Here is a 27,646-nt window from a genome sequence, read left to right as displayed (position 1 = left end):
AGACCTGCATTAAAGAAAATGAGTCAATAATTAGTAACCTTCCCAAACAGCATTAGACTCTGATGGTTGCACCTATAATTTAACCAAATATTTAACCAATTCTCTGTATCTTGATAAAGTAGAAAAAAGGAAATAATTCCTAATTAATGTAGACCAATATCCCTTAAGAACATTGATGCAAAAATCCTTGACAAAATACAATGAAATCCAATAATGTACAAAATATGAAGCATGACCAAATGAAATTTATTCCATGTATGCAAGGTTGATTCAACATTCAGAAATCAATTAATAAAATCTACAGAATAATCATGATTCTTCAAGAAAAATCACATGATCATATCAATAAATGTATTTTGTAAGGGAAAACAGCATTTGGCAAAACTGAACAAAGATTCACAATTAGAAATGCAAGCAAACTAGGAATGGTGTTGAACTTCTACAAAATAATGAACAGCTACCAAAAAATTACATCTAGTATTTATTTATGAGAAACTTGATACATTCTAATACTAGGCACAGGACAAGGACTTGTCTTCCTATTTAAAGTCCTAGCTAGTGCAATAAACAAAGGAAATGAAAGGTATACAGATTGAAAAGGAATAAATAAGAGTGTCTTTGTTCAAGATGAGTGCGTTATGTTGAAAATTTCTAGCAAAGGGAAAAAAACCTGCAACTAAATTAGTTACTATTGCAAGGTTCCAGGATGTAAGATTAATATACAAAAGTTCATTACTTTCAAATATACCAGCAATGAACTGGAAATTAAAATACAACATTACTTACATAAAAACCAAAGAAATGAAAAACTTGGGTATAAATCTAACAAAACATGACCTTGTGTAAGATCTATATGAGGAAAAAAAAACAAAACATGCTCAGAAAAAAATCAAAGATTTAAAATTTTTGAGATTATTCCATCATCAAAGACAGGAAGACTTAAAATTGTTAAGATGAAACTTCTTCCTAAATTGACCATTAGATTCAATGCAATCCCAAATTATTTTGTGGATACAAATAGACCTGAAAGTTTATATGCAAAAATAAAAGCTCCAAAAAAGCCAGCACAATATTGAAGAACAACAAAGTCAGATGATTGACACTACACTGATTTTAAGACCTACTAAACAGCTTCAGTAATCAAGACAGTGTGTTACTGGCAAAAAAAAAAAAAAAAAAAAAAAACCTAATCCATGCAAGTGAATAGTGTGTCCAGAAATAAAACCACATGAATATAGTGGAGTAATCTTTGAAAAGGAAGCAAAGGCAATTCAGTGGAAAAAAAAGTATCTTTCAAATAAATGGTGCTAGAAGAACTGGACATCACATGCCCCACCCCCTAAACAAAACCCCAAATCAATATAAATACAAACCTTACAACTTCCACAAAAATTAACTCAAAACAGGTCACAGACCTAAAAGTGAAGCTATAGAAAATAAAGAAAAGGGGAGGGAAATGCAAGGGAAAGAAGAAATTAGAATATGGTGGAAAAAATCTAGGTGATTTTGGGTTTGGAAATGAGTTTTTAAATACATGACCAAATCATAACCAACTGAAGAAAAAATTGATAAGATGAACTTCAATAAAATTAAAAATTCTCCTCTGCAAGAGACTCTGTTGAAAGTATGAAAACCAAAACAAGAGAATGGAGAAAATATTTACATGTATTTGATAAAGGACTAGTATCCAAAATATACAAGGAATGCTTAAAACTCAACAATAAGCAACTGATTTTGAAAATGGGCAAAAGACCTGAGCAGCCATCTCAGCAAAGATTAACAGAGATGAAAAACAGGCACATAAAAAAATATTCAACATCATAAATCATTAAAGAAATGCAAATTAAGATGATGAGATAGTTCTACCTACCTATTATAGTAACCAGTATCAAACACTGACATACCAAATGCTGGGGAGAAAATGGAGCACAGAAATCATGTTCATTGCTGGTGGAAACGTAAGATGCAACTGGCATTTTGGAAGAGTTTGGCAGACTCTACATTACTGAGCTAAGCATGGGCTTACCATATGACACAGCAAAAGCATGAATAGGAACAAGGGTATTTCAATGGCACTTAAAACTATTTTGTATGATACTACAATGGTGAATTCAAGGCATTATTATATTTGGCAAACAAACTCTATGACATAATTGAACTCTAACGTAAACTACGGACTTTAGTTAATAATGCATCAATAGTGGTTCATCAATTTTAACAAATGTACACTAATGCAAGATTGTAAGAATAGGGAAAGCCTAGGGAGGGAGGAGATATGTGGTAACTCTGCACCTTCTGGTCAATTTTTCTATAAACCTAAAACTCTTTTTAAAAGCCTATTAATGCACACTAAGTAAAATAACCCTTTTGTTTTAAATACTGAGGTTCTATGTGAAAATTTCTTGAAAACATGCATTCTTTTTGCAAAGATCTTTGACAATAATGTAATAGAAATTTTAGATTAAATAGACCCACTTTCAATGGGCATCTTCACTGCCTACTGACTATTCATTTGCTGTCTTGGTCAGGTTTTGAAACCTGCGAGCTTCAGCATCTTGTGTGTAAAATGGAAAAATCATCACCTTTCCCAGTTGGTTGAATTAAGTTAAATATATGTAAAGTGCCTAGGAAAGGTACATAGAGTACGCCTGTAAATGCTTCTTTGTTTTTACTCAAAATTCTAATTCAGTTCTCCATATCCATGAGTTCTGAGTCCATAAATTCAACCTAAAGCAGATCAAAAATCTTGAGGAAAAAAGCTGTGTCTGTATGAAACATGTACAGGTCTTTTTTCCTTTTCATTACTCCCTAAACAGCCTAACAACTATTTACCTAGTACTTACACTGTATTATGTTATTTTTTCATAGTGCTGGGATTTGAACCCAGGCCTTGGGCATGCTTAACACTGAGCTACATCTCTAGCCTATATAAGGTATTATAAGCAATCTAGAGATGATTTAACATATAAGAGGAAAATGAGCGAGATAACACATGCCTGTGATCCCAGAAACTTGGGAGCCTGAGACAAGCGGATCACAAAGTTCAAGGGAAATTTTAGCAACTTAGTGAGAACCTGTCCAAAACACAAAAACAAAAGAGACTTGGGATATATTCAGTGGTAGAGCACTCTTGGGTTCAAACTGCAGGACCAAAAATAAAGTATATGGGAGGGATGTGGGTGTGTTACAGAAGATACTATGTTATTTTATAAAAGGGACATGAGCAATTGTAGATTTTTATATCCATAGGGTTCTGGAACCAATTCCCTGAAGACACCAAGGCATAACTGTATATCCTATCTCAATCAGTGTTTTTCAAACAGGGGTATTAGTACCCTTAGATGCACATTCAAACACTAAATAAACACCTCATATCTTCATGGATGTCATTTTAATATTTGGGGGAAAAGCTTAATATCCTAACTGGCAATTAAACAAAAGTGTTACACTGAATGTTGCTACGGTAGTGTTTGCATTATGTTTCAAAATGCAACACAAGACTATGTTTGCATTGGGTCTTTGGTCACTTTCTCAGATTTCCCAGGCTATTTCTTCACCGTCTTCTGCTGTTATATATTACAAACATTTTCATGGAAGTCATTCTAAGTTGCCTTTCATCCCACATTTTAATTATTTTACTAAATACAAGTTCATTTTCTTCTCAATGCCAGTCACAAAAAAAGTTTGGCTCCAACAGCCCTAATTACCCTTAAATTTGCAAAGACAATCTGAAAAATAACATTTTATATTGCACAAGTCATGTAATATAGAATTTATAGTTACTAAGTCAGAAGCAATAAAAGCAAAAATATCTTAAATGGAGATTATACTTTTATCTATGATTTCCCAAGATCTTAGCTATTACCTTGAGTCATTATTCTTTTACTAAATTATGTACATTTTAAGTCTTTGCATAAACAGACTACTAGCCTTATTTAACATATAAGATATTTTGTTTTATCACTATAATTTCTCTGCCTAGGAGAATCATAAAATTAGGAGGTGCATAAAATCATGCATCTCACTGGATAAATATGTAAGGACAAAGTGGTATGATGACTCTATGGACAAACATAAGGTCATGTATCCTAACAGCCCTGGAAGAGCATATCTGCATGATGCTGGTTGAGTGTTGCACATTAAGAGAAACAATGAGAAACTGAAGTACATTCAAAGATAAACAAAACTTTTAAGATCTCGGCTTCACAAATAAGAGGTAAGAACACAGGGATAAATAATTTATAGAAAAGAATTTGGACTTGAAACTGATGGGGAACTAATAGCTATCTTTAAGACTGTCATATCTGAAAGAGATCAGAATTCTGTCATCCAGAACTAGGATCAACAAGAGGAGGTAGTAGAGCAGTACCTGAGCTGGGTAGTCCAAAAAAAAAAAAAAAAAACACACACACACACACAAAAAACTTGAGTCCTACAGAAGATTTATCATTTACTGAGTTCAATACTATGCATGTGATATGATGTTTCTAGATATCAATCATCTTATATGTAAAATGAGGGTGCTAAGCTGGATAATTTCTAAGGTGATTCTCAAATTAAAAAGGCATAGGTGCAAATTCTCAACTTCTTACTCTCAGATGCTCCTGAACACGGAACCAGCTACCTTATCAAATGGTGGGTTGTACCACTAATTCATACTAACTTATTATTCTGTGCTGGATAAAGGGAAAAGTGAAATAAATAGCAAATTGTTTCAAGTTAAACCCAAATGTCCATAAGCTGCAGTTCTTATCAAAGAACTCAAACCTGAAGATTACTATGTTTTCTATACTAACATCCATTCAGTAAATTTTATCAGTAATTCTAGGAAAAAATCCTAATCTGTATTCCTGTCTGATCTATATTCAATATTGTAGTTTCCTTTATTTTTAGATAAACTAAATATTATTTTAACACACAACTCTTTGAACCTACTTAATATTCCTTAGAAAATAAAACATTCCTCTCTTAATGATTGTACATTAGGCTACAATATTATTTTTTAATCTTTAGTAAAATTCCCAAGTTAGTGTAAGTTAATATTTATAAAATTCCCTAAATCAATGTCTCAAGCCAAAATAAAATAAGTCAAGCAATTATTTTCTAAGTCCTAAGTATCATTTAATAAAAAATAGGCACACATAGCCAAAATGAAGCAAGGCAATAATTTCAAGGAATGCGTACTCAAACTTTCTTTGCAAAGCACGCATATTTTTATAATGCTCAAGGCTTAAGAAATACTAAGTTAAATATATATTATAAATACTACAAGAGCTAAGGTAGGTGATGCCTTGTATTATCAGAGGCTACATACACCCCAAGGACATGTTTCTTGATGCATTCCATACTCACACAAAAACAAATCTGTGATTTGCCCATTTCTGTTCTCTGGGAGTTTTAAGAATAAATCATTTTCCAAATTCTACATCTGTCTGAAACAGCAAGGATATCTGTTGTATCTGATAAAGTTTACTTTGTCAACAGACATTATATTGAACATATCTTGAACATTTTTCTACCTAGGCCATACCTTACCTCGAGCAGAGATCCCTTTGATCATTATTTCTGAAAACTCCGATGCATACTTCACAATTCCCTAACATTCACTGCAGTAATATAATCATCTTAGATGCACATATTAGTGGGTAAAAACTCAGAGAACCTATGTGCTTCTTCTTGAAACATTCACATTTTAGGGCTAATATGGAATATTTTAATAGAAAAAAAACAACTGAATTTAAATAGTAAAAACTTGCTTAGGACATCTAAGCACTGACATTTTGCTCAACTGTTTCAATATAGCAAAGGAAAATAAGATATGTGGACATATTTACAATAAGCTCTAAGGTCAGTACGTTGCAGGCTTGTGACTTTTTTCAAATATAAGCTACCAAAAAATAAATCAACCTTTGTTTCCTCACTAAAAAACAATCAAAACAGACTTTTATACTATAGTTCGTCTAATCAATGATGGTGACACCATAAGCTTATGTTCTTATACCTTGAAGACATAATGGTAATAAGTCAAGTTCCAACATTCTGCAACATTTTTATTTTGAAGGCTATCGATAGTATAGGGAGTCCATGTAAGAAAAATTACTTATCTTTGCAATATTTCTGAACTTTCTGATGCAGGATATTTTTCATCCCCACCTCCATTCCACCCTTTACACATTTATAGGAAATGCTTATAAATTTTTGGATTCAAGAAAATACACCCTTCCAATGAAATATATCTGTAAACCTTTTAAAAGATTTAATTATAAAAATAAAACTTTTGTTCACAGAATCATTAACTGATCTTTTCCAAACTTACCAGATTATTAAAGGCAAGAATTTTGCCTTCCTTTCCTCTGCCCCAATACAGCAATTATTCCAAATCACTTTTATAATTCTCATTTTTTCAGAGCATAATTTTTTGGGAAGTCAAATTATCACATTTTAATCCACAGGTTGACATTAATGCCATTTTCATATCTTGACTAGGACCCCATCTTAATGTTATTTAAAATTGTTTGGAGTCCATTTCTTGTGTAACTTTGTTCAAATCTAAAAGGAAATCCTCTTGCTTCTAGCAGATCCTAACATAAAAAAGTAAAGTCTTCCAACAACTTCATTTAAATAAGTTTATGTAGCTATGAAGATAAGAATCTTAATTAAAACAAATTTTACCCTTTTCCATGCCTGTTTTGATAAGGTTAAAATAAGAGACTCTGAAATCAAGATTTCTCCTTCTACAGCCACTTGTTCAAGCAGAACATTCAATACAAAACATTTTTCTTCTTTTGGTAACAACTCTTGAGTAGTTCAATTTCCAGATGTTCTTTTTCTTTTCTTTTCTTTTCTTTTTTTTTTTTTTTGAGTAGAGGGACTACATGCTATTTTTTAAGGGGTATATTTTGATCATTTTAGTCTTTAAAAATTTGACCATTTACTCCTGATTATTAACTCAAAAGTTTTAATGATCAAAGGGCTTTATCTTAAAAAAATTATGACACACGAAAGAATCGAATGTATATTCAGGAAACACTTATGAGGAAGACATATAAAATTAAAATACACTTTATAATACTGTAGCAGTGTTCACTTTCTACTCCTGAAACAGAAATAAGCCATTTGTCAGTAAGTGCATTTTTTTCATGGAAAAAATATTTATTAGTTTTCAAATGATCACATAATACAAATATTACAATTAGTCATTCTAGAAAAAAATTAGCTTATATTCATATTCATAAACACTGAAAAAATATAGGACTGCATATTGTGACATGAAATTATTTTTAAAAATCTGAAAGGAAAATGCATCAAACTAAAAGTTTAAATAAACAAATCAGTTCACATTAATATACAAAAAATTCACTTTTAAATAGCTTCAAGTGGCATGAGATAAATAGAAATGCACTTACATTTCTTTTGCACACTTTAAGGAACAGAGCTAAAATTTAATTAAAGCATGAGATTAAGAGATTAAATTTCTTTTCATCTTCAGAGGTGAAACAAAAATCTAATAATCTCACAGGCAGGCCATAAAATGGTTTAAACCATGGTTCAAAAACTCAACTAACTTAATTTGAAGCAAAAATTTCACTTTTGGTTTCCTGAGTGCATTCTAAAAATGTTGGGTAGTTGTTTCTGGGTTTATATGTGTTTGTAAACCAACTGTCTTATTAACATTTAACAAAAAAACCAAGTCAGGAATAAAAGGCTGTAATCATTTATGGGAATTTAGAGTTCTTTGGGGGAAATTTCAGTTCAAATTGAGATTTTAAACTTACTTTTAAGTACTACACTTATAAAAATTTATTTATAAATAATGAGGAAAAAAAAAGAGTTCTCAAATTTAGCCAAGAAGGACTAAAGGCCAGGTTACATTTTAGCAAATGTGGCTTCTAAAATCTTTGATATTCCTAAAACATTTCAGTTGCTTCCATATTAGTAATTCTAGAATTTCTCTTCTTAAAAATTCATATCAAAATAAAACAAATCAGCAGCATCAGATGACTTTTAAAAAGTTCTTTAATAGCTTTTGACTGACCAGTTAATAGACCAAAAGAAACAAACATTTTGATAACTGTTTCTCTTGACTGACAGTTGGGATATGTATTTTGCAACATGTATTCACACCTATTGGCTTATTCTAATATCACAACTTGCCCTTGCTCTGTAAACTACTGCTATGTGACAGCATCATTCAAACTTTAGTTTGCCTTCAGTGTAGAATACCTCAAATTTAATAGGTATTTATTACTTTAGAAGACAGACCAAGCTACTCTGATCTCAAAAATGTCTCTTCTATTTCTATACTACAGTTTTGTTGATTTGACAAATAAGAATAAGGCTCAAGATCAGCAAAAAATGAGCTAAAGATTAAAACTAATATTAAAAGTAATTCTGGAGTAATTAAGAAATTCAACCTTTGTTTATTTGTTCTTTTCAGTGCCAATAACAAAAAAAATTCATGACGTGTTTTTGGATTTCCTATACTATTTTAAAAAGTTTGCCTACTTCATTAAGGTGATTTTCAGTCCCACAAATCTTATAAATGAAACATACAGAGAGCTGCTTTAAAAGAAAGGAGTCTCTCAAGCTTCCTCTATTTCAGTCTTCTGAATAGAAAGGAATATTTTCATGGCCATGTAAAACTCCAATCTCAAAAGATTATTTCATTATTTGAGCCTTTTCATTTTCGGACAAGAGTAAACCAGAGTAAATCTTAAAAGTTTATAAATAACAAGATCAGGTTGCTCGCTCATCCTTGTGTCTTCTACACATATTGCATGGATCCATTCACCACTGCCTTCCAAACTGCAGGTGCTGGCATGTGTGACAGATATCATCCATGAAGGCTCTGCTAGAAGAATTCCTTTTGCTGAAGAAGTATGATGTTTTACCAGTTGAAAGAAATCTGGGCAATTAGAGAACAAATAAACCGGTCTCCCATTATCAAGATACCTGGAGTCACAGAAGGAATCCACCAAGGAAAAATGAAAACTTGCCACAGGCACCAAGTTCACATTCTACCCATTGTAGATAATAAGAACTTCCTGGAATCAAATCCTACCCTTGGCATCAAAGAAACTAAGAAAAAAACCATCTTAATGCCATGGGGAAAATCTAGCAAAAGGCTCTTCTACTACAAATAACATTATTCCTCAGAACTAGAAAACTACTTTTGAGTATAATAAATACAGTTTTCAGGGATATTATATCCTGAAACTTATACTCATTTGGTAATGAAACCTGGATTTGATAGTAAAACCATAACAGTACTATCATTGCATCTTCTAAATGATCTAATAATAAGTCCTAACATTTGAGGTAGGAAAAGACCAAAAAGTTCTCACTAACAGGGTAGGATAACCTAGACATCTGACTGTATAAATTAAGAGATTTCAGATGTCCAGCTTGCCCAAAGATGAAATACAGAACTTTTCGAATTACTAGAATGTAAAAGAGCACTTAGAAGTCCACTATTACCATAAAGGCTATAATGGGTAAATACTCCTTTTAAAAATTCCTGTGGACTACACAGGCATTCACCAAATCACGTGCTCCAAATCATCTACTGCTTTAATTATCTGGAGAGAAAATTAAATAAACTTAAGTTTTCTATTTTGGAATGGGCACTACTTTGCACTCAGAAAAACAAACAGATTGTAGCCCCACCTGGTTCTTAATATGAACCCAAGAATTTTTACCAATAGAATAAAATGGGCAATGGAAGGACACTCCAATCTATAAATAAACCCAAGTAAATAATGGAAAGCACCCACTTGTTTATTATCCTTTCCCACTCTCTCCAGAAGCTGGATATTCTGTCTCCAAGGGTTCAGTAGAGAAAGTGGACCCCTGACGTCAAAAGCTCTCCGTGGTCTTGGCTGAATCTGTGGTTCTAGGATCACTCCTTGCACCTCTGGTAGGAGAGAAGCACTGAAATAGAGAGCTGAATATAGATTTAAGAAAAAATTCTTATTAAGAAATTACATTCTCTGGTCATTTGAGTTTGTAATGGCTTATCCTCAGGACAAAAAGGAGCTATCTTTGGGCATACTTTCTTTAGTGCCTTCTTAATTTGAATTTTAGAAGTCTGTCACCACAAATGATTAATTCCTCAGTAACTATTAAGAAGGGACCTATTTTGGTCTAAGCCATAACACACTCTGTGACAAACCACTCAACTTCGAGTGGAAGATCGAAGCAAAAAAAATAATAAATTAGGACAGGAAACAAGACCATAGTTGTCTTTAAAGGGACAGGGAAAAGGCATTCAACCTCAGATATATCAAAGGAGTCCCAGTTAATTCTTCTGTCAAAGAGAAGAAGATGGATTGAAAGTAGAAATAGAATAATCAAGCATATTAACAGGAATGCTACTAAATTTCAGGAAGTATCAGAAGCTGAATTTGTTATCAGTTTTCAAGTCATCAGTAATTTAATAAGTCACAGTATAGGCCAATATCATAGCAATACAAGGCTAAACCTGCATTTTTAAAAGCTATGACTACTGCCCCTGAAAAGGGTTTATTCATCAAGCATTCATCTTTAAAACTGGGAGGACAGAATAGTGGACATAGGTAACACAGATTCAAAATCTTTTTTAAAATGCAAGACCATTTTATTTTGGGTCAAGATGGATCAGGAATAATAATTAATGGCTAGAATGTAGAAATTAAAGCAGTAAGACATATCCAAATAATAGATGATGGTAAAGATATTGAAAAACAGTTAGCTTTATTACAGAAACAAAGTAAATGGAGAGAAGGAAGGTCAAAGCACATAGCATCTGATCAAGGAAAAGCTGAAAGGAGAATAAGACAGGCAGATATGTATTTAAAGCTATGGGGACTGTAGGATAAATGTTAACAGTGTTGCCTCTGCAAAACAGATCAATTATACTTTGTGGTATAGAGTGATATATCCCTATTAAATTTCAGATCTTATTCTAAATAAAAAGGTGCTGCATATCCCTAAATCAATGGAATGTAGTCACTCACAGTGTCCTATTTATGGGACATTATATTTTGGGATAAATAAGAAAATAAATGCTACCAAGTAACCTCCCTCTCACACCAACTGGTTATTATTTCCTTACCTGTTAGTGGACCGAGGACTGTGCTCTCTTGTTCTCTATCAACCAACCAACAAAGGTTATAGTCTCAGCACTAAGAAAGTAGCAACCAACCAAAGTTAGTGTTTTAATGCCTTCACTTTCTCCTGGCTCTGGCAGCCAGTTTGGAAATGTACCCAAAGCTGAAAAGGAATGGTTATTCCATTACCTAACAATATTTAGACTAAACTTTTTAAAAGCCTGAAGATGAAAAGAATGAGCTAACCTTTGTGCTTAGGAACATATCCAACTCTGTACAAATGAGAAATAAAAACAATTTGGCCTAAGAAAACTTATGAATTTAACCGTCAAATCTGTAATATCAAAAAATTAAAAGAAATTAAAAAGGATATCTGAAAGAGTCAAGGAGGTGAAATTGCCATCTAGGCAAGAGGTATCAAATAAATAACTATGAAAGCATTTCATGAGCCTAATCGGCAGCTATTCTTTCATTTAAAGTTTCAAATGGATTTTAAGCTTTAGAGTCTCCTAATTCTCAAGAAACTTTATTTTTAGATCAGTAGGTTTAAAAAGGTATTTTACATTATTATCACAAAGAGGCAGTAGATAAGGGATGAGAGGAAAGAAACCCAAATTAGAAAAAAAGATTTGAATACCGAATATCTCAAGGAATGTTCTTCAATTAGATAGTTTCCAAGAAATCAAAAAATAAATAAATAACCCAAACAGATTAACAAAGTATTCCACAGCTGGAGATCTTAAGGGGTAGCTCTTTAACAGATGGCAAAGGCTTAAAATTAGTAAACCAGAGCTATCTTATATACCTTTTCACTGTACCTACATGGTGCAAATAAGCCCTACAAAATGTTTTTAAATTATTAAACAATCTTCCTCTAGTCTTTCTAATCACTTTCTTGACAAACCATTCCTTTTCATATATAGTAATATTTCAACATAACCCATAAGAATTATTTGATTACCAAATAAAAGAAACCAAATTAAAACTTAACTACAGTGATCAAGATAGTTAAAAACCTATTCAGGAATTACAAATAAGATATGATCTTCCAAATTTCCCAGTTTTCCTCCAATTCTTAAATACAAATCAGTAATACATATAGCTAAGTGAAAACACAGAGAAAATGCTTTGGAAAGGTCTATTTTGAACAGGAAATACACTTGGTAATTTTTTTCAAGTTTACAAACCTACTTCACTTTGGAAAACAACTCCCCAAAAATATCTTGCTCAGATTAATATTAGGCTAAAGTTTACAACTTCTTCTTCAGCAGAAGCTTTACGTTAAACATCTCCAAACCTCTGATTTATTTATTACATCCCACAGAATGAATGTTAAAAATATAATCAATTTAGATTTAAAAAGCGAATGTTTTTAAGTTAGAATATAGAGCAAGTTGTATAAATACAAGAGCTAGGTAGAGATATGGATCCATTTATAAACTCCCAATTCAGATCACACCTTCAGAATATAACTTCTATATTTTGCCAAAGTATCAAAACTTCAACATATTCAGAAATAAACACACAGATTTCTTAAGTAAAAATTATTCTGAAATTATCGAGGATAGATTTCTCTTGTTTCAACAGTTTATAATTTAAGAAAACTTTGAATTTGATAATCTATCATTTACATAGAAAAATATAGAGGCACTTTCAAAACAAGGTCATCATTCAAACAAGAAAGGGCAGCTGTTGTGAGAATATTATTAATGGAGGTTCACAAAAATGATACAGTAGCACCTTAACTAATTCTACTTTAATAAACAGCATTCTTCTGTGTGATATTTTAAGATGAGGAAAAAACAAAAAACTGTGCACTGGAGGACTAATAATCCAACTACTAAGGTAAACTTCAAACCAGAGCTAACAAAATCAGCAATCTGCCAGTACACAAATAAAATGATTTTAACTTTTTCCATAAATTTTTAAAGATTCTTACTGAAAATCCAGTCACATTCAAATCAGAAACAATAAAGCTAAGTATTTTTAAATGAATACCGCTGAGAATTTCTTTTGAGATATATAGCAAATTATATTATTTGAAACATTTGCTTTCAATACTAAATTATTAAATGAGCATATCTGGATAACTAGTTTTAAGCATTCCTAATATCAAAGAAAAAGAAAAGCCTATACTTAATTTTTTTAAGTAATGAAATAGAAGGCAACATGATTTCTATTCACTTGTGCTGTAACTGATCTTGCTGGTTTTTAAAGGTATAAATTATTCATAAAACAAGACATTCTACAAGAATTAGAAACATAATAATATCTTTTTCTTATCTTTTATCACTCATTCTTTCTGGTTCTAAGGCATTTCTATAAAAAACAAATTTCTCACAAATTCCTCTAAGTATCAAAGCAGTCCTACAGTTGGCAGAAAGAAGAGAAAAACAAACAACTTACAAAAGAAGAGTTTTTCTATCTCTAGCCCCTAGAAAAGTGCTTAACAAACTGAGCAGATGATTAAGATGTTTTACAAATAGATATAATCTACTGGTCAAGAAATGAGAAGAATTTTGTCAAGTGGCTATTACCTAAAGCAGATACAAAAAGTTCAAATTTCTAATCCTAAAGGAAATAAAAACTTTGTCAAAAGTATTACTTTCATGGATCAATCTCTTTTGGATTCATTTCTAGGATTAATTTCTTAGTATGGTCAGCAGAAACATCAAAGGTATTATCCTTAGATGATTGATGTGTCAGCAAAATCACAATACATATTACAGAGTTTCTAATGTTCTATTTCAGAGACTTTAAAAAAAAAAACAGATTACTGCAAGAACACTCAGTTTCAAAATTTCAATTTCAAAAAATAAGAGATCTTGCCATAAAACACAACAAACAGAGCTTCCTTAGAATTAGTTAGCCAAGTTATTACATGGAGAAAAATATCTTCAAACCACAAATAATATATGTATTATCAAGTGAAATATACCTTAAAAAAAAAAATAAGGGCAAAAACCTGGAACTTAAAGGACTGCTTAGCATTATGAGGATGCATACTTCATCATGGAAAGCAATTTCCTAAAGAGAAGGAAGTTGTAATGAAAAATGGAAAACCTAACCAGTAGAATGTTTTCAGACCCCGATATCTAACAAATTCCCTTATAAATACATTTTCCCATCTTTTGGAAAAGATACCATCTAAAAATGGTATTGGGATTCAATGATACTTGAGTGTCATGTTTTGTTGAAATAAAAGCAATAAATTGCTAACCAAAATGTGTCTTCAGGCTCCATACTAAGATATAAGGCAAAGTAAAATAATTTTTTAAAAAATCCACAATACTTATTTTTAAAGCAGTTAACGTGCTATGGAATAAAAGATAAAAAGGCAAAAGGCAATGTCAAAGTCAATTAAGACTAAAGCACAAAAATCCTTAAATTTGTCTGATTCCTTCCAATGAAAGAGGTTTGCATATTTGACAAAGATTTACTGAAAGTAATTTTAAGAAAATCTCTCAATTACCCTTACAAATATTTTTGATAAATGGTCTATTCATTACCTCTTACTTCTCTAGCATCTTCTTTGCCTATTTATTTTCAGAATATGAAATACTTGGCTCTGTTCTTATGAAGGCCAGCATGACGTATATAAAAGTTATTTTAAAAGGTAACTTTTCCTTTTTTTACTGTATTTTTTATTCTTGGGTTGTGCTGCATTCATAATGAGTACACTCAGAAAAAATGAATCTAAGACTACAGTATTTACATTAATTCCTTTGGGATCTTTATCCATTTATGATAAGAAAAATTATTTATCAGTCAATAACAAAACATAAAAGATGCTAAAGAATTTCATTTAAAAGGTTCTGATCAAGCAAGAATCATCAATGGATGCCAAAGTAAGGTGTGGAAGTATAATGATAAACAGAATATTTACACTGTCTCAAAATATACCCCCACCCACATTTGTTAATTACAAAAGGAAAACTAGTATGTTTTTCCTTCCTTCCTTCCTTTTTTTTTTTTTTTTTTGGCACCAGGGACTGAATTAAGGAGCACTCAACCATTGAGCCACATACCCAGCCCTATTTTGTATTTTATTTAGAGACAAGGTTTCATAGAGTTGCTTAGCGCCTCACTTTTTGCTGAGGGATGGCTTTGAACTCACAATCCTTCTACTTCATCCAGAGCCACTGAGAAAAGTAGTATTTTAACAGTTCAGAAACCTGGCAGAGAGATACCTTCTTAACCAAATGATCAAGATAACAACACCACAAATTGGACATATGGACAGTACGTATCTCCTGATACAATACATTCTGAAGATACAGCATCCTACCATGGAATTCTTGCCAAAAATGCATATTCTCAATCTGATTATGAGAAAACATCATAACACACAAAAACTGAGGGTCAACCTAACAAGACAGTACTCTAAAGTGTCAAGATCATGAAAGGCAAAAAAAGAATAAAGAACTAGCCTAAAACTTGAAGAAAGCTAAGGAAACAGGACATGACTATACAATGAGATACTAGTTGGAATCCTGGACTAGAAAAAGATCATTTAGTAGACAATGCCAAAATTCAAACCAGTATATCAATTAGTATTAATTTCTTAATTTCTACATTTGTACTACAGTTATTTAGACAAAGCTGGGTGATAGTTTAAAGGAAGTCTATGTGCTATTTTTTATAAGTTTTATAAGTCTTAACATCTATAGAACATCTACTGAGAAGAAACATAATTTTTCATTTCTCAAAACATGATTTTTTATTTGGATGAAAAGTTTAGTCCAATGTTTCCTTAAAAACTAATCCCGGGCTTGGGGTGTGGTTCAGTGGTAGAGTGCTTGCCTAGCATGTGTGAGGCACTGTGTTTGATTCTCAGCACTGCATATAAATAAATAAAAAGTCAACTAAAAAAATAAATTTAAAAAAAAAAAAAAAAAAAAACTAATCCTGGGCTGGGGATGTGGTTCAGTGGTAGAGTGCTTGCCTAGCATGTGTGAGAAAACAGAAATAGATTCGATTCTCAGCACCACGTAAAATTAAACAAAATAAAGCTATTAAAAAAAACTAATCATAATGGAAAAGATAGCATTACATTATGTTCTATATTAATTTCAGAAAATTTATCATATGCTAATAGGCTTCTTTTTTCTTTGGCAAAAGTTCTCTACACAGAAAACTTATTCAGAAGGAATTATGTGGAAGCTCAAAAGAAAAAAATGTCTCCACAAATAGAAAAACCAAATTATGTTTATGATAATAATAAGTATAGAAATTAACTATAGATTATAGCAAGAATATGACAGAACAGGTGAATAAAACTTAAAAAGTTTTTCCAACTTACATTATGTATGAATTTTTATTTCTACATTATTAAAAATAAAAACTTTCTGATCATTTTTCTTTAAAATTTCCATAGGAAATAGTTTTATGCTATAGTATTCATTATTTTGTTTTAAACTAAAACTCAAAAAATGAAACTTCCAAATAATTTGCATTTTCTCATAAAGTTGGTTTAAATATTCATGACTTTTTATTTTAAAATATTTATTGAGAGCTCAATATATCCCAAGTGATGGATTAAACATTTTATATATGCTGACTCACTCAATCCTCACAATAACCCTATAATATATGCAGTATTATTAGCATCATCTCAACTTCACTAAAAGGAAACTAAGGCACAAAGTAATGAAGATCACACATCTAGAAAGTTGAAGAAATTCAAAACTAGTTTGACTACAGAATCCTGAGTATAATTAATATATATACATTTCCAAATCATATTATTTTAATTAATAATTAAGCACTTCTTTTTAAATTCTTAGTATATGATGAAAATGCTAGAATAAATACATTGTTTTAAGTAGAATCTGAAATTCTTTCCTTCTATCTCATTAAACAGATCAGTTGATACTTTCAGAATAATGGCTTTGCCATTTCTTTCAACCTATCCAAGTTTGACAAGGCAATAAAATTTGGAAATAAAATGTAACAAAATTTAACAACTTAGTATCAGGAAAATAAACAATCTAGTAAGAGATGTTTCAAGTGAACCTGAAAAGCTTACATCTGAAAGTATGTGAAAATAATAATAAGAAAACCACCTCATTTTAAAATATCTACAAAAAGAAAGATACTGAACTTTTTTTTCAAACCAGGATCTAGTTTGTTTACTAATATAAAGATTAATTTTTTAAATGTAGGAGAATGTTATAAAGATTAATAAATTTTATTGTCTTAATGTAAATATAATCATAGTGTAAGTCATCATTTCTGTTATAATTACAATAATAATCTAGAAATAATAAATTGGATTGAAAGACAACTCTGCCATCCAGAAAAGTCTTCAGTTTGTTCCAGAATAAATAACATTATATATGAAGGCTGTGGTTGACCTAAATTGTAATATATTTTAATTATTATTTTGATATTCTATCACATATCTACTTCTTATTCTGTGTATAAAGATCAAAAGAATGTTATCAATTTCCTCATCTTAATTTGAGCCTAAGGGGGAAAAAATCAATATAAATGATATTAGCACTTAATATACTAGATAAGAATAGGATGCTTTCTACTTGGTACTTTCCTTTAATCAATAAAATAGAACACATGTCTTAAATAACAAACTTATTTACAAATGCACCTTTTAGTCTATTCTATTGTAATTTTGTAGCAATTGAGCCTCAGATGACAAAGAAGGTGGTAAAAATGTCAGGCTGAGAGAGTGCATCCTGAACCTTAGAAACCATGTCAGCAAACTATCAGAAATTAAGAAATCCTATGTCTCTCGCCTATGTAACAGGTAATTAATTTCTACATGACAATGAGACTACAAATCAGAATTATTACAAATTTCCAACTTTATATTCCAAATTTAAATCCTGCAGAAACTTAATCCTGGTATCTGCACTGACTATTCACAGTTCTCATAGCTGTTTCTACTTTCCAAACATTTCAGGAAAAAATTTTTGATAGTTACAATCCATGTCTGAAAGGGAAAATACTGCCAAAAAAGAAATGGTGAAAACATATAAAGAAAACAGATCATTACCACCACCAAACTAACAACTTAAGAAATATGATTTAATGTAAGAAAGACAGAGTTCAGCTAACATTGCACTGCGGCTATCAGTAAAACTATACAAGTCACAACTGATTACGGTGTAAGCCCTTTCAAGCACCAATACAACAAGAACTCAGATTCTTTTCTTTGCCTTTTTTTTTGTTTTGTTTTTGTATTTTACTTAAAGACAGGATCTCACTGAGTTACTTATGGCCTTGCTAAGTTGCTGAGACTGGCTTTGAACTCATGATCCTCCTGCCTCAGCCTTCTGAGCTGCTGTGATTAGGGTGTGAATCTCGGAGCTCAGCTCACATTCTTAACACTCAAAGATCTTCACATGTGGATATGCTTCCCCTGAAAAATGAGCCTAATATATTTTCCTTCACAGGGTTTTAGTAAGTCACTGATTACATATTAGTCAGATATAATACCATATTTATGGTATTTCTAATGAGGGGAAAAAAAAACTCTTTTCATTCCTCTTCAAAATTTGAATTGAGCTAGTACTTTTACAACTTCTGTAGTTTTATGATAGCTCATCTTAGAAGACATTCCCAAATAAGCCAAGAATTCCTTCCATAATTACCAGTACATATTCAGAAACATCTCAAATAATCATCATGTTCACCTGTAATAAATATTTTAGTCCCCATAGGACTAATTTTTCAATTTTTCTCCTCAGATTTTGACATACCCTTGTGTACTCCTCTCATAATCCATTTCTTAAATAAGCATACATAACAAATAGTAGTCAAAGAAGATTCAACTAGCTCCTTTATAAGCTAATGATAACAAGATTTAACTGTCTAACATAAGAAACACAGAAAGTGAAGTTAGTAGAACATTCTATATTGGTGACAATTGGAGCATAAAACAAACTTGGATTCCCTATCTTAGAATGTTTTATCATGTTAAACTAGTTCCTTCTAACCTATTTACAGATTTCCCTCAGTAATATACTATCACATATAAAGTCTATCCCTAACAACTACAAACCATTTACAAAGACAGGGCCAATTAGCTGTGCCTGCGAATATGTCAATGCTGTACTTTTCAAAACATGTTTCTAAATGTCTGCCAGATGTCTGCTTGGTACACTCTCATATGATAACAATTATACTTTTACTTCTAATATGAACTATATACTTACAAAATACAGGGAGGTAAACAGAAAAGGAACTGTTATAGTGAAATAACAAATGTAAAGATGGGCTCAATTGAGGCCTGCCATCACTTGACTACATGACTCAGGACATTTCATATATAAAATGAAATAAATTAACATTTCCCAATGTGTGTTTTAAGGAACACTAGTTCTCTGAGTCAGAAATAGCTGTTATGTGATGAAAAAAGTAGGAGTCAACAAAATAAAGTATCTGTGTGTCTTTGCAGAATCTCTTAGTCTTCAATAAACTAATGTGTCAACCTCAAAGCTAATGCATAATAATTCCTGAGCTCTAGAACATTTTTCCCCCTTGAAGAACCAGTATTACAGAAATACCAGTTTTGAAACTTTATACTCAATTTCAAAATCCAGTTCAATGAATCTTTGAAATTTAAATACCAGATACTGACTCATTATCTTATTAAAAACAAACTGATTAATCCCATTCATTCTAAGGAGATAGTTTTCAGTCCCATATGGGACTAAGCATGGAACAGATGGTCTTCAAGGCATTATGCCCATCTAAAACAATCTTTAGAATGAAAAAGTTTGAAAATCACTTGATTCAGGCAATGGTTCTATTCTGAAACATTAACAAACTGCTATGTGACACTCTTCTAAGTACCCTGTTCCCCATTAAGAAAAAGAGGAAAGGTATAAACTTTTGTTTTTTTAATTTAAAAATTTCAAAGTAATTTTCAAATAGATATAGTACAGCCCCAGCAGCATGGAATTTGGCAAAAGAATTAATTCCTAATACCTCCAATGTATGTAATGAATTCACTTTTCTTTTATGCATCTCGAATGATGGTCCTAGATATATCTATTTTTAAGTGAGAAAGTAGCCACTCTTTTTCTATGCAGATTAATTACCTTATGGAATTCCAGCTAAGAAAGGCTATACTAAAAATATCACAAAGACACAGAATCACTCATTTAGGAGTCTTTGAACATTTAGGCAATCTTTCCATTTTAATTTATGGTGCTGAAGAAAAGAACCACTCTTCTTTAACACAATAAGAGCAGCCACCATTGACAGGAACTACCAAGAATAACTAAACTAAGTGAATTGTCTCTTTTGATCCTCCCAAATAGTGCAAGGGGGTAGTACTCCCACATAACAGATAAGGAAATCAGGCTAGAAAGTTTAACTCGTTTACGAAGGCCACACAATGAAGAGGTAAAAGAAATAAGATTATACCAGGTCTGACAGCAAAGCTAATGCTTATTAAATTCTACCTCATTATGCTCTATGCTCATTAATCTACAGCTTGGTTCAATCAATTAATCTGAATAGATAAGCTATTATATATGCCATATACTGAGTAATAATTATAACTTAATTTAGATTATTCAGAAGGCATACCAAGATCTTATGATGTTTCTTCAAGGTATTAAAACTTTGAAGGCCAAAACCATGTCCTTTTTTTTTGTATCCTCAGTACCTCTCGTAAGTGTAAGTGCTGGGTATATAGCATTCATTCAATAAATATTTCCAGAATAAATACTCCATCACAGTAACAGAAAATAGCAGAAGTATTATAAATAGTCTTCCAGACTAACAAACAATTTCTTGAATTAGTTCAGGTGCTTTTGCTAAAATAATTTACATTGATAAGTTTATAGTCGCTGAGGGACTATACCAATTGTTTAACAAATTATCAATCCACCTCTTTCCTTTCTGCTGCTTTTAAGATCTTCTACTCCCTTTCTAATTCTCTAAGTTTTTCTGCCCTACTCATATGTTCAGCTTTTAAAAGAGTCTAAGAGTATTTAAGTCCCATATTCATAAGCTCAATATAGCACAATTTGAATTTGTTAGGCCAAAGTATACACCTGTTAAAAGCTTTTGTTTTTACATATTGGAACAACTTCTAATAAGCCAGTTGTAGATGATCCTCACAGACTAAGAATCAGACTAGAACTAGAAAGATTACTGAAATTCTTAAAAAAAAAAAAAAAAAAAAAAAAAACCAAAGTGAGTCTCAGCCTGCCCATTTTGCAAAAGGTAACTCAGTTAAAACAGTCTCACTTTTCTGCAACTGCCTGTGTATTGAGGAGTATAGCAATTTTAGGTTGTCGAAAACAAACTCAATAAATACAATGTTAGAAATGCAATCAACTTGTATCAGAAGTTAAAAAAAATTACTGGCTTTTGGCTATTTTATATTAGTGGAAAGTAAAAATTATTAAACATGTAAATAAGACATACCATATTACTAGTAAATGATAAGCAAAGCTACTATATCTTTTAAGATAGATTTTTTTTGCATTATAATTAACAGAAAAGATCTAACTGCTTCTTTTAATAACTTTAATGTTTATAAATGAATCAGGAAAAACAATGAAAATGAAAGAAACGAGCTCTACTGTAAAAATCTAGAATAGAATACCTGATGCAATTATCGTAGAGAAAAAAAATAATAATAAATTTACCCTTCCAGGATAATGAGCAAAAAGTCAAGGCAAATCCTATTTTTCAACTGAATATTAAAGCATTCATATAAATTAGCACTTTCTTGTTCCAATAACAAGCATGTGATGTGAATATAAGCTGTAACAACTCAAAATTAAGGATCTGAGTCATAAAATGTGCTATTATGGTTCAACTAATTAAAGATTTGGGGGGGGGGGATTTTTTGTTGTTGTTGTTCCTGGAGATTGAATCCAGGGCCTTATGCATGTGAGGCAAGCACTCTGACCAACTGAGCTATTTCCCCCAGCCAAGGTTTCTGCTTTTTAAAATATTTTAATGTAATTTGACGACATCAAGCTTAAAGAAAGTATCTTAAGTATGGACAGCTTATGATAAAAACTGAGACCAACAGAAGGCTACTAACCTGATTTATTGATAGTTCATGTCATAAAACTGGGGTCTCTACAGTTATCTATTCTTCCTAAACTTGATTCTACTTCAGCAAATTCTCCAAATTTAAAGTTTACACTTAAACAATAAATTTGGAAATTTAACCATCTGGGGTATAAACTGCCTAGAAAATGTACTAAGAAAACAAATTAAAATTGAAATTAAAAAATCATCACCAGAAACATCAATCACCAGAGAACTCTATAAAATAGCACGCCAAGGAATTACTGAAGTCTATAGGGTCAAATGCCTCCATGCTCTTAGGGTAAAGACTACTTATCAATGGACATGGGATATCTGCAAAAGGTAGTTAAAAGTGCAAGCTTAAGAATCAAACTGCCTAATGAAATACTAATACAGCTCCACCACTTAGTAGTTATGTAACCAAATCATCTTAACTTCACTTTAAAACTATAAAAGAAGCATCCCCTCTTAGGCCTCTCAGGTCCCACATGAATTTATTATTAATCTTAGTATAAATTTACAAAAGAAAGGAGTCAATCTGGTTGCTAATTCAAATACTATACAACTTCAATAAGCATTAAATGTTTTCCTTAAAAAAATCAGTATTCGATATCATGGGTTTTTATTATTGTGAGTTCCAGGGAAATAGATAAAAGTAGAAAACCAGTATGGCATATTATAAATTCTCATTACCATATTCTCATTCTGGACCCACCCTTCCTGCATGGAACCTCAAAATTCATCAAATTCCTAATAACAGAATATATCAGTTGTACAAATATACATTCCGCTGTCATTTCGGAAAATAACTGATATTTGGTGGATTCCCATGGAAGAAAATAATACACAATGAAGATGAACAGCTTGGGAATCGGCCAAATCCATTATTTCAAGATTTTACAAAAAACTAGAGCAACAACTAAAAACATGGCACCTTGCTTGTTTCTAAAAGAAAAATGTAGGTAAATTATAGCTCCCCCATCTCAAAAAAAGCCTGAAAAGAGGAAAAGGAAAGAGTCAGTGGATGGGTTATCAGCATCTGAGCAGTGCAGAACACTATAATAATCAAGCAAAAAAGATAACTTACAAAGCAGCACATTTTTTAAAATAAATTTACTTACTACAATAACTTAGAAGTTAGCTGAACACCAGTTTCAAAAGGCAACAGTTTTTCCCTTTAAAACATGGGACTACTTCCTCAACAAAAAGAATAGCTATCAAAAAATACCATAACAAAATTATATAGAAAACACAATCAAGAAAACAAAATTACTGTAATGTTAAGCATAAATAAAAACTTCCTTAGAAGAAATTGGGTTGTTTGTCCAGTTCTCTAAAAAGGATTAAAAACATGAGAGACATCAGTTTCCCTTGATATAGTTTTTGATTTAATATGCTAAAAATGGCAATTTCAAAGAAAATAATTATAACAAAGTATCTACGTCAGAAACTACCTACAAAATCCTATGCAGAACAGGTAATAAACAATAGGTCATTTATTCATCAGAAACTTAACTAAAAATAAAAATCGTAGTTAATAATTACTTAAAATCAGAGCTGGGTACAGTGTCACACACATGTAATCCCAGCTACATGGGAAGCTGTGCCAGGAATATTGTTAAGTTTGAGGCCAGCCTGGGGAACAAAGGAAGACCTCAGCTCAATGAATAATGAATAAATACTTAAATCACAGCATCTATTAGGGATGTCTAATTTTACTATTGAATATTACTACAAATATTCTTTGTAATTTCTGTAGGTAGAAATCTAGCTTTTATTTATAATATACATTTATAAATATCTGATGGAATAACCTTACTACCCTAAAAGCTAGGAAAATGTGAAGCATTTGTCATATTTAGAATGGGAAAAATACAATATAGACAAGTGAAGTGATTCATCTATGGTTAAATGCTACTGTGGAAGAAAATACAACTAAAACAGTTTCTTCATACTTATCCATGGCTCGGTAATTAACATTATTGGAATTTATTCTTGATATCCATACATCCTGGAAAGAACAAACCAAACATCATCTAGCTTTCAACTAGTAAACATTCAATAGCATACAGTTCTTTGAAGTGTCCTTAAAGTGTCTAACACCTAACTTCATATCAGACTATATATGCTACTAGTTTCCTGATGTCACCTAAAGTACTTCAGAATTCCATTTCTTTTCCCTCCCATCATCTTTATCCCTAAGATGATAAGCTAGCAAATGTAAGACAAATGTTAAAAAAGAAAAAAGAAAGTTCAGAAAAGGATCAGAAATGCTATGAAAAAAATGGCAGGGGGGAAGAGCAGGAGGTTCCACACAGCTTTATTTTGAGACAGCAATTTCAAGCCATTTTATTTTCCTCCTCCTTTTGCAGTGCTAGGGACTGAACCCAGGGCCTCATACATCCTAGGCCAGCAATCTACCACTAAGCTACATCCCTAGCCCCTTAAGCACTTTTTGAGGCCCTTATTTTCCAGAGCTGTGCTCCAACGAATTAGGTTAACAGCGTTTAACCTCTGGATAAGAAAAATGTTACCGCCTGTGAACTGGTTCCTTACCCTTTACTTTCCTTAATGAGGCCAAAGTCACCAATTCAAACCATTACCTCAGATTCAACAAAGTGAATGTACCTCCATGTCCATCACTGACTGAGGAAAAAGGATTTACTGAGTTTCTCATACCCCATTCTCCATTCCAGAAAGGAAGCAAATGAGGCATTCCATATAGAACTAGATTTTTCCTAAAACACAGCACTGCTCAGGCCATTACATAGCACAAAACAAAGGAACCAATCTCCATTCCATGATTCCATGTACAATAAAGTCCAGACCTCTCAATCTTACCTCTAAGGCTTTTGTTTTCCCTCCCTTTCCCCACCACTGCTAGGGACTGAACCCACAGCCTCATGCATGTTAATCAAGTACCCTACCACAGAACTACACAGGCTTTTCAAAGTTAGCCTTATACTTCGTATTCCATCTCCCACTAACTTAGATGATGTCTTATATTCTTTCCTGTAAACACTCCTTATACTTTTTTTTTGTTTTCTCACTACAATAACTTACTAATCCTCGGTGCTATCAAACTTTACTCTCAAATGTCTCCTCCTCAAGTACGTGATCCCAAACCTTCTCTGACTCCCAATTATGCTCTACTGGTATCTCTCCTAACTTATCACTTCCTACTTTGTCGTACTTTTCCCATGTATTGAATTTCTATCCCAAGTCACTCCTTAAAATATTTAAAGCAGCTTACAGAGAAATATTTTAAAATAAAATTTAGAAAGTATATGCCTTTCTGAATAACTTAAGATATGCACATATAGATCCTTATGTTTTTAAAACGGCACTTATGAAGAAAGGAATAAAAGTTTTGTGGCACTATAAGTATCAATAAAATTATCAATTCACCCACATTTTAATGATAATTTAATACTTCCATATTTCAAATAATTTGAGATCTACATTACTTCCTTTGTGGTAGACCTAGGAATTCCTAGTGGATAGTTAGAAATAATACCTCCCCTTTTCCCTTCCTAGGAGAGACTGGCAATGACAATCTGTTTACTGTACTCCCTCAAGGTCCACGGGAGTTGTAGGACCCTACTGCAGATACCAAGACCTGAGTATTTACATTCAGCCCACACACACCTCCTGGATACTCCAAATCATGTCTAGCTTATTTGTAATACCTAATAAAATGTAAATGATATATAAATAGTTGCTATACTGCATAGCAGGTAAGGTCATTGTTCTTGTGGAGCTTATATACTTGAGTATAGAAATAAGCCTAACATCACCTTATGAACTACAAGAACAAGTATTTTGAGAATATAATGACTTCAGAAATATCTGTATGCTACAGTTTGAATTTGGTTTTCCCCTCCAAAACTCATGTTGAAATCTGATGACCAGTGTGACAGTGTTGAGAAGCAGAAACTCTAAGAGTAATGGGATCAGATCATGAAGAAAGATTAATGCCTTTCTCCCTGGGCTGGGTTAACTCTCTCTGTACTAGGTTAGTTATCACAAGAATGGGTTGTTACAAAGTAAAACTGCCCCTCCTGTTTTACCCCTTTGTACCTGTTTGCCCTTCCGCTTTCCACCATGAGTTGAAGCAGCACCAGGCCCTCACCAGATGCAGTTGTTGATCTTAGACTTCCCAGACTTCAGGCCCATGAGTCCAAACCCCCCCCCCCTTCTCTCTATAAATTACCCAGTCTCGGGTATTCTACCATTTTTTAGTAACAGAGAATAGTTCACTTCAGTTCCCAGTGCTTCCCAAAGCACTTAAACTGACTTAAGGAAACAGAACATCCTGGTTCTGATCATATGCTACAGAGACAAAAGAGCAAAGTCATTATGAGCACAGACTCCGGAATAAGAATGCTTGGATTTAAATCCCAGCTCCTACTTAATAGCTATGTGACTTTGAATAAGATATTTAATCACTTTATCCTCAGTTTCCTCACCTATAAAATGGTGATAATAATGATACAATAAGGATGTTCTGAAAATTAAATAGGTTAATATATGTAAATACTTAGAACAATTTGGAGAATAGCAAGCAATATGATTTTCGACCATTTTACTCTTTATTATCACTATTCCTACTACTTTTACTATTGCTAAATTGTTAATAGTCTACAAACAAGTTAAACGGCACATAGCACCTAGTAGGAACTTGTCATTTAATTATAGACTGAATAAACAAACCTCTGAGTCTCTTCTATCAAACTTGAACAAAAATATCCTATAACTTCAAGACTGCTGGGACTCAAGAGGACATAATCTACTTCAAAATGTTTTGTTAAAAAACAATCCAGAGAAATCATGCAAAACTAGTGTTATTATTATCAGAACTAAAAATATACATGTGTAATAGAGCAAATTACATATGTATATATATCTAGATAGTATTTCAACCATGTTTATACCTCTGAAGCATACCTAACTAAGTATGCTATGTTACCCTGTGAATACACTCAAAAAGACTTAAAGGAATCATAACTAGATGAGGTGAGGATTAAGTTTTATCAACAATCAGCAATTTTATAAATCAAACTATAATTCACTCAAAAAAGAATACACAGGAATATACACAGGACATCAAAAGTTCTTCAACCTAAGTAATCAGCTGATATTACAAAAACAATCTAGAAAGCCTGGAAAAACAAGATGCTAGCTATCTCATCTGTCTTCACTACATGAAGTTCAGAGGAACCCTTCACTCTATGGTTCCATGGATTAGGCCAATACCACGCACCATAATCTAAAATTAATCCTTAAAAAAAATCGAGTCATAATAAACCTCCCAATCAGCTATTTTATACCAAGCTACCAGATTTAATCCTAACATATCCACAAACAAGACTCTCAGAACTAGCCTCTGATGATAGCCGCATGACAATGTCATTTTCCCTTCTATTTTAACTATTCCAACCTTAAAAGTGAAGTTTAGTATCCAAAGATAATCAATAAAGTTTAGTGGTAATTCTGATCACCTTTTTCATGATACCTTTATAAAATACCTAACTTAC

The 27,646-nt window shown here is 32.0% G+C and overlaps 1 protein-coding gene across 8 annotated transcripts in view; it reads right to left on the bottom strand.

The window, feature by feature from the left end:
• TSC22D1 (TSC22 domain family member 1) overlaps window positions 1-27,646 on the bottom strand; it is a 115,786-nt gene that overhangs the window by 75,356 nt on the left and 12,784 nt on the right. Inside the window, exons 2-3 of one of the 8 annotated variants that reach the window (XR_014020420.1) lie at window positions 9,774-9,943; window positions 7,244-8,952 (exon numbers count right to left, since the gene is read on the bottom strand). The exons of 3 other annotated variants lie outside the window; for them this stretch is intronic. Coding sequence is in view for 2 of the 5 variants with exons in the window: in XM_081279537.1 (XP_081135663.1) it covers window positions 9,856-9,943 (88 nt within the window). In the remaining 3 variants the exon portion in view is untranslated. Of the gene's footprint in view, window positions 1-7,243; window positions 8,953-9,760; window positions 9,944-26,189; window positions 26,231-27,646 lie in introns of those variants that run through there. 4 more of the 8 variants (XR_014020421.1, XR_014020422.1, XM_081279540.1 and 1 more) reach the window with 4 other exon arrangements.

The sequence above is a fragment of the Spermophilus citellus genome (genome assembly GCF_964194105.1).
Source record: "Spermophilus citellus genome assembly, chromosome: 1".
Lineage (NCBI taxonomy): Eukaryota > Metazoa > Chordata > Mammalia > Rodentia > Sciuridae > Spermophilus > Spermophilus citellus.
This window is presented reverse-complemented; position numbering and strand designations above follow the sequence as displayed.